Here is a 13286-nt window from a genome sequence, read left to right as displayed (position 1 = left end):
AGCAAAGGGAAACCAAGTGCTTGATCCACAAACCACTTAAGCATCCCTGCTTGGATTTTGGACCACCATCCTAACCATGTCTAGCTAGAAATAAGTCCCACTGAAATCAATGGAATTGACTCCCAAGGAAATGAATTTAGGATTACAGACTTAAACCACCAAGCCCAGAATAATCCAATTGGAGTAAAAAAGGGACTTGGCCATTCAAAATTGTCTGACTCAAAAGAATGGTAACAATAAGATCTATATTGACTTCTCCTCCAGTTCAGTGATTAAGAAAGCTTTGGTTAGCCAGAAACTATGATGTACATGAAATGCTATGAAAAGAATGGTACTGTATAGAAAGGCAACGCATAAAATCTTTTTTGTCATCTTGCAAAGGAATCTACAATCTTTATTTTCTAGAAACTGAACAATGATAATTACAAAAGTGACAAAGAGCTTCACATTTTGCGCTTCTCTTCAGTCACTGCAGCTTTTTGTTGAGCTTATTCTTCGCTTACAACAACTTTCTTGTGCACCTCTCGGGTCTTCACCCGGAGCTTGTTAACCTGGGACTCAGCAATGTCAGCCCGCTCCTCAGCCTCTTCCAGCTCATGCTGAATCTTGCGGAATTTAGACAGGTTCACATTGGATTGTTCCTCCTGAAAATGGATAAAAATATATGAATCAAGGTACTGGATTTTTAACACTTAAATAGTATAAATGATTTTGAGTATAGGAGAAAGCATAAATCTCAGTAGCAGCATTAGGACATAATGCCAAACCTTGGTTAGTTTAGCTTGACTGTTCTTTGTACATTCAGACCTGCCCATGATATTATTGGTCAGTATATTACCACTTTAATACTATTATATGAGATGATAATGTCTTTAATCGACTAGAGAAATGCACAGTATTTATTGTGAACTGCAATGTGTACAGTAAAGTGGTATGCAAAAGTGACTATTGCTATTTCATATTGCTTTAATTACTCAGACTGCTAAAGGATCTTCTCCTCTTAAAAACAATATGAGCAAGGTTTCTGCAATCTTCCCATTATGAAAATTTGGGTTCATGTTACTGAGGGCACAATCCACTGATAATTTTTCTCACATAAGTTTCACTTATGTGAAACTCCCCTGTTTCATGCAGCTAATTCTGCCACATGGAGACTAATTCATTTTGTACTTATTGATAGAAATGAAACCTTTGCTATATCAAATTTACCTTCATAATTCTAGCTCAAGCTACAGCAAGTTCAGAATAATACTTACAGCTTCTTCAGATTGTCTCTTGTATGCTTTCACTTTCATCTGCAACTTGTCAACCAGGTCCTGGAGTCTAAGAACATTCTTTCGGTCTTCCTCAGACTGGACAGAGCAGGATATTTTTTTCACAAAAGTAAAGAAAACAACATGAGTACATCTGATTATAAAATGCTTTTACCAGTTCCTCCAAAAGATGCAGAAAATATATATCTGTCCTCACCTGGTAGGTTAGTTCCTTTACGCGTCTCTCATATTTGCGCACACCCTTGATAGCATCGGCACTGCGCTTCTGCTCATTCTCAACTTCAGCTTCCAGCTCACGTACCTGGGGGAAATGGAATTAGCCATTAGCTGTCCAGCTGGTCAGTTTGTCCAAGAAGTAGAACTGAGTGGACTTGTTTACAAGAAATACATACTCTGTGCTCCAGTTTCTGGAGCTGCTTTTTGCCACCCTTCATTGCCAGCTGTTCTGCCTCATCCAGACGATGCTGCAAGTCCTTCACTGTCTGGTCCAGGTTCTTCTTCATCCTCTCCAAGTGGGCACTGGTGTCTTGTTCCTTCTTGAGTTCCTCAGCCATCATGGCCGCCTATTAATAGAGAAATTTTCCCCAGTTTAGGAAACCAGCCACGCCAACTGCAAGCAGGATTATAGTTTCAAAAGAAAATCTGCCCAACTCACATCAGTGATGGCTTTCTTGGCTTTCTCTTCTGCATTGCGTGCTTCCTGAATAGTCTCCTCCACTTCACTCTGGATTTGTGAGATGTCTGTTTCCAGCTTCTTCTTGGTGTTGATCAAGCTGGTATTCTATACAGAATGGGAGATCATAGTTTTCGTAAAGGACCAAGCCTAAATATGTCATTCATATTGTTTGCATTTTGTACAAAAGAATGATGCTGAGTACAATTGCAGGTACTCAGAAATGAGCCACAAGCATTTCCCCAGCATACCTATGATGCAGAAACCAGCTCTGTTGGGCTCCTCCCTCCCTCAACTAGGGAATGGGAGAGGAATTTGGTTTGGTTTACATTTTAATTCACACATCCTGAAACCATGTGTAAAACTTAAATACATCTGTATTTAAAAATGTGCCCTTCTCTGAAGTTTGTGATGCAAAAAATGTGTGCAGAAAAACATATTGAGGATGTGTGGATAAAGATGCATTTATCAGTGAGAATGACATACCAAATGTATTATATTAGGGAAAATTGCTTGCATACAGAAATGTGCATATTAAGAGAAAGGCACACTAAAATGCTGCTGCTATTGTTGCTAACAACAACAACAACAACAATAGTAATAATTTAAAAAAATGAATTTTGTGTTACTTTTTAAAAAATACAAACTGATGAGGAAACTTGGTGAACTGAAGATTGGAAAAATGAGAAACAGAGAGAAATCAAAGCAGATAGTTTCATTCATCCCTACCCTCAACTGTTACTTGGTTATTTCATCAGGTTGCTGCCAAGCAACTATCATTCTATCAGGCCACTACATCAATTCCATGAGGAGACCAGCTTCATTTGGCTCCTCTTACTAAACTGTTTCCATTCTTTCTGGTCATTATAACAACTATGCTACTTTAATAACTGGTGCTTGTTTTCCTCTTCCCTCCTTACGCCTTTTTCTTCTTGAGTCATGCCTTGTAAATCACCTTTCTATGAACAAGGACTATTTTGCTTGTTATTGATCTTACGTAAACTGTTCTGGAACATTTATTGGCTAAAGGGTTTGCTAAAAACACGCTAAATAAATAAAATGAGCTCCCTTCAAGGTCTTAATTGAGTACCAACATCCACTTCATGTCCCTTGACAGTAGTGATGCTTAATATGATGAGAAAAATAGGCTGTGTGGCGATGAGTAGGTTAATTGCCTATTTACACATTAGCAACAATCTCTTTATTTTTGGAGCAGAGCCTACACCTGATTTATCCCCACTGGATTATCCTCATGTCCTTGTGCGTGCCCATTACATATTAGAAGCTCACCTGGGTGTGAAGAAGTTGCACACGCTCACTGGCATCCAGAAGTTCCTGTTCTGCAATTTTCCTGCCCCTCTCTGTCTGTTCCAGGGCTGCACGGAGCTCCTCAATCTCGGCCTGCATCAGATTAGCTCTGCGCTCAACCATGGCCACTTGCTCCTTCAGATCTTCCTGGCTCCTCATAGCTTCATCCAAATGTATCTGGGTGTCCTAAAAAATGATATTGAGATATTATTGTGAGACCGTTCTTTGCACAATAACAATCACAACTATATCCTGATTACAGAAATATATATGAACCTTGAGTATTCCTTGGGTGTTCCTGAGGTTCTTTAATGCCTCAGCAGCTTGGCGGTTGGCATGGCTCAGCTGGATTTCCATTTCATTCAGATCTCCCTCCATCTTCTTCTTTATTCTCAGGGCATCATTCCTGCTCCTGATCTCAGCGTCCAGTGTGCTCTGCATGGACTCCACAACTCTCAGGTGATTCCTCTTCAGCTGATCAATTTCCTCATCCTTCTCTGCAATTCTCCTGTCAATATCAGCCTTCACCTGGTTGAGCTCAAGTTGGATGCGGAGGATTTTGCCTTCTTCGTGTTCCAGTGAGGCCTTAAGAAAACCATTTATAACAGCTGTTAATAATGGACTTAATTTGACAGCTGTTTCCTTATTGAAGTACGCTCAACATTATATTGAACATACTATTTAGCAGTGTATTCACCACATTTCCATACTCAAAGGAAGCCATCTCAGAAATGCTACCTTTTGCATGTTCAGCTAGGTATTCAGACTTGACCTGGGGACATCTTGGCATAAGTTAAATTAAAGGATGGTCTTCACTTGTACCAAAATAGAACTAGACAGCTGGTACTTAAAATTCTAAAGGTCACAGAGTGGCTTTTAAGCTGACCTTTGGGGGAAAGCTGACAAGAACTGGGGAGCATCTGGTTTGGGACAGAGCATCTGTAAGGGATGAGGGTGTAAATGTTCCACTTCATCAAAAGAGGATGGGGTAAAAAATAGCAGTAAGCATACAGTAATGCTTCTATTTCCAATGGCCATGCATGAGTGCTAACAGTTACTCAGCCAAAACAGTACCACCCACACATAAGAGGGAAGTATCAGAAGATCTGAGGGAACAGCAATGTTTGCAGAAGTACAAAAAAGGGTGGGACTCAGAAGCAGCCTACAAGAGAGCAGAGCTTGCTCAGTGACCACAGAATGTTGATGGTTGAAGGGCAGGGAATGGAATGGAAGAAGGCATTGCTGACCGATGGATTGAAATACTAAACAAGAGAACTCCACATTGCAGCGTTTTGTTGCAGGTCCCATTTGTGACACTGAACAACAACAGGATTGGACTATTGCCTTCATGCCCTGCTTGTGGACCTTCAAGTAAAAAGCAGATTGTTGGACTAAATGGACCTTCAGTCTGATCCAGCAATGTTCTTACCTTATCATCATCCTTCTGGTTGCCTCTTCAATTATTTCACAGTATTAAGGTAAAGGTACCCCTGCCCGTACGGGCCAGTCTTGACAGACTCTAGGGTTGTGCGCCCATCTCACTCAAGAGGCCGGAGGCCAGCGCTGTCCGGAGACACTTCCGGGTCACGTGGTCAGCGTGACATCGCTGCTCTGGCAAGCCAGAGCTGCACACGGAAACGCCGTTTACCTTCCCGCTAGTAAGCGGTCCCTATTTATCTACTTGCACCCGGGAGTGCTTTCGAACTGCTAGGTTGGCAGGTGCTGGGACCGAACAACGGGAGCGCACCCCGCCGCGGGGATTCGAACTGCCGACCTTTCGATCGGCAAGCCCTAGGCGCTGAGGCTTTTACCCACAGCGCCACCCGCGTCCCATATTTCACAGTATTACAAATCAATAATTTGTGTCTTTTCATTATGCATAATTGTATTGTTTACCTCAGCTTCCTCTAGAGAAGCCTGCAGTTCAGATTTCTCTTGCTCAATCTGCTTCTTCACTTTCTCTAATTCATGGATGGCCTTTCCTCCCTCAGCAATCTGTTCCGTGAGGTCAGATATCTCCTCTGTTAGTTTCACACAAAGAAAGGAGAAAGGAGATTAATAGTGTTTATGCAGCTAATAATAAACATTTAGGAAGGTTTGGGAAGGAGGATTTCAGTTATTCATCTCAGCTCCACTATTTGGAGTGAACAATTATAGTACTAGCATTATTTTATTCATTTATTCATTCATTTATATTAATTTATTTATTACATTTTTTCATATACCACCAGTCTCTTCCAAGGAGCTCAATGTTGCGTACATGGTTCTTTTCCTCCCCATTTCATTCTCACAACAACCATTTGAGGTAGATTAGGTTAAGAGATTATGACTGGCCCAAGATCACGCAGTGAGCTTCATGGTTTAGTGGGGATTCAAACCCTGGTCTTCCAGGTCATAGTCCAGCACTCTAATTGTTATGCCATACTGGCATAATTTTAAATTGCAGCCCTGTGGGTCAGACCTATTTTATTTTTAATTTTATACAACACCTAATGACCTAAGATGTAAGGCTCCTCGTAAGCCTTGTGAAGACTGCATAATAAAACTGCATGTTGTGAAGACACTCATTGTAAACTCCCATGCACATGGGTGTCTCTTCTAGCTTTGGGGAGAAGGACTGTATGAGATATCCCATCCTTATGATCTATTGCTTCAGCTCTGCAAAACGAACTTCACAGTTTTTTTGCACTTATTATGAAAAAGTGGTCTTACGTTGGAGATTCTTGTTTTCACGCTTCAGAGTTTCCAAGTGATCCAAAGATTCCTCATAAGCATTCTTCATCTTAAAGAGCTCTGTGCTGAGAGAGCGAGACTCTTTCTGGGAAGCTTCCAGTTCAGACTGTGTTTCCTCATATTTCTGTTTCCAGTCTGCCAGAATCTGCAAAACACCAGAAAGAAGAAACACAAGAAATAAGAAATGTGTTCATGTGTACCTGAGAATTTGTTGCAACGTGCTGGGTTTTCTTTTAAATTATGTTCAAAAGTACCTTATCAAAGTTCTTCTGCTTCTTATCTAGAGCTGCACAGGCTGCGTTGGACCTTTCCACATCAATCATCAAGTCCTCCACTTCATTCTGTAGCCTTTGCTTTGTCTTCTCAAGGGAAGCACATTTGGAATTCACAGCCTCTACATGTTCTTCAGCATCCTGAAGACGCTGAGCCAGCTTTTTCCTAGAGAAATATGATTACAACACTTAGTCATCCACTATAATAAATGGCTTACTGAGAATGGCCCATGCATACTGAAAATGGTCTCAAAAACAAATTTGATTTTCCATTCAAACTTTGTCTTGCCATGTCATCAGCTCCTTCCATGTCAACACTGATGTGATTGCGTTATTACAGTATATCTGTTGCTCTGAGCCTAGCACAAATAACTCAGTGACCTGTTCTGTTCACTGAGTGATACAAATAAATATTTCCCCCAATTCCATCTACACAATGGCATACTTTCTTCTACTTTTGAGTTCCCTTTCTCTCCCTTGCTCTTGGTTCTTGTACTTACTTGGCTTCCTCTAACTCTTCTGTGCGTTGAATGGCATCTGTTTCATACTTGGTTCTCCACTGAGCAACTTCACTATTGGCCTTAGACATGGCACGTTGCAGCTCAGCCTTGGCTTCCTGCTCCTCTTCAAACTGCTCCCGGAGCAAGTCACAGTCATGACGGGCAGATTGCAAACCATGGGCAAGTGCATTCTTGGCCTGAAATATGGAAAGAATTTAGTAGTTATGAATGTCAGGGTGTTACCCATGTCTGTTGTTATGTTGCATAGTTTCTATTGCATTTGTATTTTTAATGTTTATTTTTAGCTGCCCTGAGGAAATACACAAAAATTTGAGAAAGACGGGGCATCTCCAACATGTCATCCCTGCCTCAGTTTTACATCTTCCTGTCCACATCCCACTTATGCTAGTATTCTGCTCTTGCTCCCAAAGTCAGCTATTCTGACTCTCCAAAGAGATGGAAGAATTGTGGAGAAAACACAAGAGAGCGATTTAATGTTGATGTCATGATGTGGTTGTTCCTTCAAATGTGAGTGAACGAATCATAGCTATACCAGAATAAATGCCTAGTTTGCAAGCAGCCTAAGATAGGTAAGCACATGCAATCTTTTGCCCATTTGAATGAAAGAATAGAGAGACCACCATAGGGAGATATCTAGAGAAGTTTCCTGAGCAACCTTAGAGCTTCTGAAATCATAATAATTAGGATTTCTGCAGAATGCACATGGGTGTCGATAACTGAATAGGAGAAAGAGGCCCTGTGTTCTTTAGAACTGTGATAGAGGGCCTGCAGTGTTGAACAAAATACACACCTTTATCTCTTCCTCAAGCTGCCTCTTTAGTTCCTCAATCTGTTGGGTAAAGGCTTGCTTGCCTCTTGTGAGCTGAGAAATCAGTGAATCTTTTTCTTCAACTTGGCGTGAGTATTCACCTAACAAGAGAACGGATTAAATGGAATATATACCGGTACATATTATCTATGTATCTACTGTATGTATAAAAGGTAAAGGTACCCCTGCCCATACGGGCCAGTCTTGCCAGACTCTAGGGTTGTGCGCTCATCTCACTCTATAGGCCGGGAGCCAGCGCTGTCCGCAGACACTTCCGGGTCACGTGGCCAGCGTGACAAGCTGCATCTGGCGAGCCAGCGCAGCACACGGAACACCGTTTAGCTTTCCACTGGTAAGTGGTCCCTATTTATCTACTTGCACCCGGGGGTGCTTTCGAACTGCTAGGTTGGCAGGCGCTGGGACCGAACGACAGGAGCGCACCCCGCTGCGGGGATTCGAACCGCCGACCATGTGATCGGCAAGTCCTAGGCGCTGCGGTTTTACCCACGGCGCCACCCCCGTCCCACATAGTATGTACATATTTCTTTTTAAGCGGTGATTGAAATGACCTTGATGGTTATAACAACAAATGCATTAATTCATTTGTAACAACAAATAAATTAATCATGTTCACTATTCATAAAATATTTTTCTTAGTAGTTATAAATTATGACTAGCCACACTTAGATAAACCTCCCTCGTTTGCTATCAAGTCCTATTGCAGCTGGAGAAACTTACTTCCGAACAAACAATCATAGAATCAGATTTCATAATGAAATCGTGTTGCAAGAAAAGGAAAAAGCATTGCCCTAAACTTGTGTGCAGTTAAGATTCAATTGGATAGTATAGACATAGTAGATTGGTACTTTGCTATCTTTGGACCTAAGAATTGCAGCATTAAATAATTTACTTTCAGTTTCTTACCAGTTTCTGTCTGCAGACGAGCTCTTTGAGCAGTCAGGTCATTAATAGTGCGTTGGTTCTGTTCCTCCTTTGCTTTAAGTTCACTAAGCTGGTCTTCTAAAGTGCGGCTTATCTTTTCAAGATTTGCCTAGATGTGAAATAATAAAGTGTATAGCTATATAAAACAGCTGAGGCCAGATTTAACTAACTGGCCCTGCCAGCAGAAGCCTGCACAATGACCTCCACTAGCACAACAGGGCTTTCCCCTCTCTACCTGTGCATGCTCCCTCAAACTGGTTCAGGGTGGTGGTAAGGATGGCAAGCAGATATGCTTGCCCTGAAGAAGCAATCCACTTAGTGCTACAGTGAATTCCTCTTCCATTTCCCCACATAATTTATCAAAATAATCTGACTATAGCAGTGTCACATTACAGTATGATACACATTGGGAAGAAGTATCAGGAAAGTGGGGGCAGGGATAAATAATATTTATCACAACAGCACTGAGATAGTGCTTATTTAGGTGACATGCTTTGAATTGTTGTAAACTACTTTGAATTTCTTTTTAAAGAAATTACTTTATGCAAATATTTTTATAAATAAAAAATTCAGTATTATTATAGACATAGCACCAAATGACAGCTACTCCAGACACTCTTCTGGTTGTCCCTGCATGAGCCAGGTGGATCGTTTGCTCTAAGCACATTTTGTAGATTTAAGGTATAAATAAAGTGTTTTGTGTAGACCTATTAAAAAAAACTTAGAAGCTGCTCTCTTACATAAAAATCCAATATACTATCCACTGTTCCATCTGCTTAATATGAGTATTTTGCTTTTGCTTTTAGGTACTTGAATGGGTGCTACTGTAACCCACGTATCAATCTCTTTATATTCCCAAACCATGTGTTTATTATTACATTTATATTCCACATGTAAGATTGTGAATTCTGTATGTTGTGCCTCCACCTGATAAAGCTAAAGGAAAGTATATACTGCTGCAGTATACCTTTGCTTTGGAAACTGACTCCATATTACTGGCAAGGTCATCAATCTCCATCTTCAGCTCACTCTTCTCCTTCTCCAGCTTCTGTTTCACACGTTGCAGGTTATCAATTTGTTCCCCAAGTTCAGCTGCACTGTCTGCATGCTTCTTGCGGAGAGCAGATGCAGTGGCTTCATGTTGCAGAGTGGCTTCTTCAAGGTCCCTGCGCATTTTCTGGAATTCTGCCTCACGTTTCTTGTTCATCTCAATCTGAGCTGCGGTTGCCCCACCAGCTTCCTCCAGACGCTCACTGATCTCTTCAAGTTCTCTGGAGAGATCAGCCCGCTGCTTCTCTGCTTTGGCCCGAGATGCACGCTCAGCCTCAATCTCCTCCTCCAGTTCCTCAATACGGGCCTAGAGAAAGAGAAGCAGCCATTAACAGAGTCTTCCCTGATGAACTGATTTTAATAGGATGGAGTCAATATGTGCTTGACTTGCCTGTAACTCCTTTATCTTCTTTTGAAGCTGGGAGCCCAAGGCCTGCTCATCTTCAATTTTGCTTTGGAACTGGCTGATTTCAAAGTCTTTCCTTTTCATAACAAAACACAAAGTTTTTTGAGTCAAATTCTAAGAGGGCTGGGTGCCATAAAGAGCTCCCAAAAGGTCTTCTAGACAGTAAACCATACTTACTTCTTAAGCTTTTCATCCAGCTGCTGCTTATCATTCTCCAAATCCATTGTGGATTCCTGGGCCAGCTTCAGATCACCTTCAAGTTTCCTCTTGGATCTTTCCAGGTCCATGCGAAGTTTCTTTTCTTGCTCCAGGGACCCTTCAAGCTAAAGACAAAGAGGGGACAAAGACTTTGTCACTCTAATACTACTTTCACCCCACAGTTATTCTTCTGCATGTGTTGGTGCTTACATCGTCCACTTGCTGCTCCAGCTTGGTCTTTGCTTTGGTCAGAGTATTGACTTTGTCCTCCTCTGCCTGCAGGTCATCCAAGGTCTGTTGATGGGCCTCTTGGAGGGCTTTCTTTTCCTTGGTCAGTTTGGCAATGGTCTCATCCAAGACTGCCATCTCTTCAGTGAGGTTTTTCACCTTTTAGAAATGAACAAACAGATTCAATGTATCATTCCACCCTGGAATGATAATACAACATTCTGACTATTGGTTGCAGAGCTGAGCACATTGTGACCATTACCTTGTTTTCTGTGGCATGCTTCTCCTTTTCCACCTTGGCCAGTGTTAACTCCAGATCATCAATGTCTTTCTTCAGCTCTGAGCATTCATCTTCCAGTTTCCTCTTTTTGGCTGTCAGCTCAGCATTCATTTCCTCCTCATCCTCTGCCCGTTCAGTCAGCTCCTTAATTTTAGCTTCCAGCTGAATTTTGGTTTTGATCAGCTGGTCACATCTCTCCTCAGCATCTGCCAAGCCATCAGCTTCCTATACAGGGAAAATGTATGTCATATAGCAATAATATTATTATCCTACTAAAAAGTTCATGCACACGCCGATCTCTTGCACAGAATCTACTTACACAAAGGAATGTGCACATGGCCTCACCTTTAAAACCAATTGTTAAGCTATTCAAGGCCATATTCTTTCAGTGTTCAAGTAAATCTCTCTTTAATAGACACTGGATATGTTGGTATATCAAATACCAAAATAAACTATATTCACCAGTATACTATATATGTGTAAAAAAATACTTATGTCCAATTTAACTTTGACTGTGGTGAACTATTACGTAGAGGATATGTAGTATGTATATAAGATATACAGATTTATTAAACATAGCCACATTTCTCCTGCAATTTCTGAATTCCTCTACCTAAACTGGTCTAGAGTGAAGAAAAATGTATGTTACCAACAATGCTTACAGATTGGACTTGGAGTTGCAAGTCATTCTTCTCTTGCATCAGAGAAACCATTTTTTCTTCCAGTTCCTTCACTTTGGCATCTGCTTTAGCAAGGCTTTCTTTAGTTTTCTCAAACTCTTCCTTCATGTTGGCCATCTCCTTCTCTGATTCAGCACTCTTCAGCAAAGGCTTGATCTTGAAGTACAACTTCATCCAAGCCCAAGTCTTCACATTCATAAATGAACGGACATTGTATTGAATAGTAAAGATGGATTCTCTGTAACAACCAGACAACAAAATAAAACCTTGATGATGAAAACGACAACAGTGTGATCAAAGTGTTTAATGAAATTCTTTTGTGACTCTCCTAATAAAAAATATGAACTGTCCGATTCTTGTCCAGTTGCAAAACAGGTCTTAGACTGCACTACTAACTACACTTATTTGGGAGTAAGTGTAGGTTTATATCTCAAGGAAAGAGTAAGAAAAATGAATATTTTTTTTCTTTATAAAGAAGGGGTTGATATTTTCAGGAGCACATGGGGTATATGAAGAAATTTATCAAATAAAGCTTCCAAAAATAGGACTATTTTATAAAGTAGTTCAAATTTCATTATGCTTCTTTAGCATAGCTGTCACTTTATTTTTATACTTCTTACACTCAAATTTAATACAAACCTAATAAATGTTAAGAGAACTGCCACTTTTCAGGTCCTGAACAATCGAAAACTGAAAGTGAGTATTCTAGTTTTTGAATGTTTTTCGGAAGCCGAACGTCCAGCATGGCTTCCACTTGACTGCAGGAAGCTCCTGCAAGCAATCAGAAGCCGTGTCTTGGTTCTTGAATGGTTTCAGAAGTCAAACAGACTCCTAGAACGGATTCAGTTTGAGAACCAAGGTACGACTGTACTTCTTACAAGTTTTACATAGAATCTGCCCCAGAATTTGGAGAGTAGCCCAAAGAGTATTTTATATATGTTATTATTTGTAATCCTTGTGTAGGGCATATTAACATGATAGGCCAGTGTGGTAATGAGTTCTATTACAGATGGCAAAACTCTACCTCCTTTCCATCATTTTTTGGAACTCCACCCTTGCTAAGTAGCCACGACACATAGCCTGTGTACGTGTAATCAGCTGTGCCAATTTGTCATCTCTCATCTCCTCCAGAAGACCCAAAAGGCCAGCTTTGAAGAAGACCTGGGAAAAGAAAATATTACAAAGTATTGGTCACTGTCTCAACAAACTCTAATTTTACAGTCTTGTAATAAAAAGTAAATTTACCTTTGTGTGGCCAAATTTATATTGGGTGTGGTCAACATCAATAGATCCAAGAAGTTTCTCAGAAGCCTTCTTGCTATCCATGAACTGTCCCTCGGGGATGGCACTTGCATTTAAAACTCTATATCTGTTAGAATAAGTGGAAGATAAAGATGCTTATGATTTGATGCCATGTTCATGGAACTCGGTCAGACCAATGGTCCATCCAGTTTAGCATCTGATTGTAAATGTTTAAACAAATATTATTCCTAATGGCCATTTACCTAAATCAGGGAGACTAGTAAAATTTAACTGAGGCTAAACTTAACTGGGGTCTTCTTGTAATCTCTTCATGCAAGGACTATTAATTGTCACTGATGGCATTTCCCCCTCTTAAGCCTTTTGTCCAAACGTGGTGCTAACTGCTATAATGCAATATTAGAAACAGTCAAAAAGCAACTCAAAACTATTGATGGGGGGGGGGCAAAACAACTACAAACAACCAATAGGTTAATGATTGGGGGGCAGTCTGACCTCTGTTTGAAGTCACCATAAATAATCCTGCTGGGGAATCCCTTCCTGCAAATTCTGATGCCCTCCAGCACACCATTACATCTCAGTTGGTGCAATACAAGTTCATGTTCCATGGCACCTTAGAAAATAAGAGAAGATATGAATACCAAAATGTATAC

The 13286-nt window shown here is 40.7% G+C and overlaps 1 protein-coding gene across 1 annotated transcript in view; it reads right to left on the bottom strand.

The window, feature by feature from the left end:
* LOC308582165 (myosin-1B) overlaps nucleotides 1–13286 on the bottom strand; it is a 91335-nt gene that overhangs the window by 34295 nt on the left and 43754 nt on the right. Inside the window, exons 19-40 of the mRNA XM_081185050.1 lie at nucleotides 13129–13246; nucleotides 12619–12742; nucleotides 12398–12534; nucleotides 11356–11611; nucleotides 10676–10918; nucleotides 10396–10572; nucleotides 10165–10310; nucleotides 9973–10063; nucleotides 9499–9888; nucleotides 8514–8640; nucleotides 7572–7690; nucleotides 6761–6957; nucleotides 6243–6426; nucleotides 5968–6133; nucleotides 5152–5276; nucleotides 3532–3840; nucleotides 3238–3441; nucleotides 1930–2055; nucleotides 1667–1837; nucleotides 1471–1575; nucleotides 1257–1352; nucleotides 227–644 (exon numbers count right to left, since the gene is read on the bottom strand). Of these exons, the coding sequence (XP_081041176.1) occupies nucleotides 489–644; nucleotides 1257–1352; nucleotides 1471–1575; nucleotides 1667–1837; nucleotides 1930–2055; nucleotides 3238–3441; nucleotides 3532–3840; nucleotides 5152–5276; nucleotides 5968–6133; nucleotides 6243–6426; nucleotides 6761–6957; nucleotides 7572–7690; nucleotides 8514–8640; nucleotides 9499–9888; nucleotides 9973–10063; nucleotides 10165–10310; nucleotides 10396–10572; nucleotides 10676–10918; nucleotides 11356–11611; nucleotides 12398–12534; nucleotides 12619–12742; nucleotides 13129–13246 (3767 nt within the window). The 3' untranslated portion in view covers nucleotides 227–488. Of the gene's footprint in view, nucleotides 645–1256; nucleotides 1353–1470; nucleotides 1576–1666; nucleotides 1838–1929; nucleotides 2056–3237; nucleotides 3442–3531; nucleotides 3841–5151; nucleotides 5277–5967; nucleotides 6134–6242; nucleotides 6427–6760; nucleotides 6958–7571; nucleotides 7691–8513; nucleotides 8641–9498; nucleotides 9889–9972; nucleotides 10064–10164; nucleotides 10311–10395; nucleotides 10573–10675; nucleotides 10919–11355; nucleotides 11612–12397; nucleotides 12535–12618; nucleotides 12743–13128; nucleotides 13247–13286 lie in introns of the transcript that reaches the window.

Source organism: Podarcis bocagei, assembly GCF_964188305.1.
Source record: "Podarcis bocagei genome assembly, chromosome: 2".
NCBI lineage: Eukaryota > Metazoa > Chordata > Lepidosauria > Squamata > Lacertidae > Podarcis > Podarcis bocagei.
The sequence above is the reverse complement of the archived record's forward strand: the minus strand, read 5'-3'. Positions and strand labels throughout refer to the sequence as shown.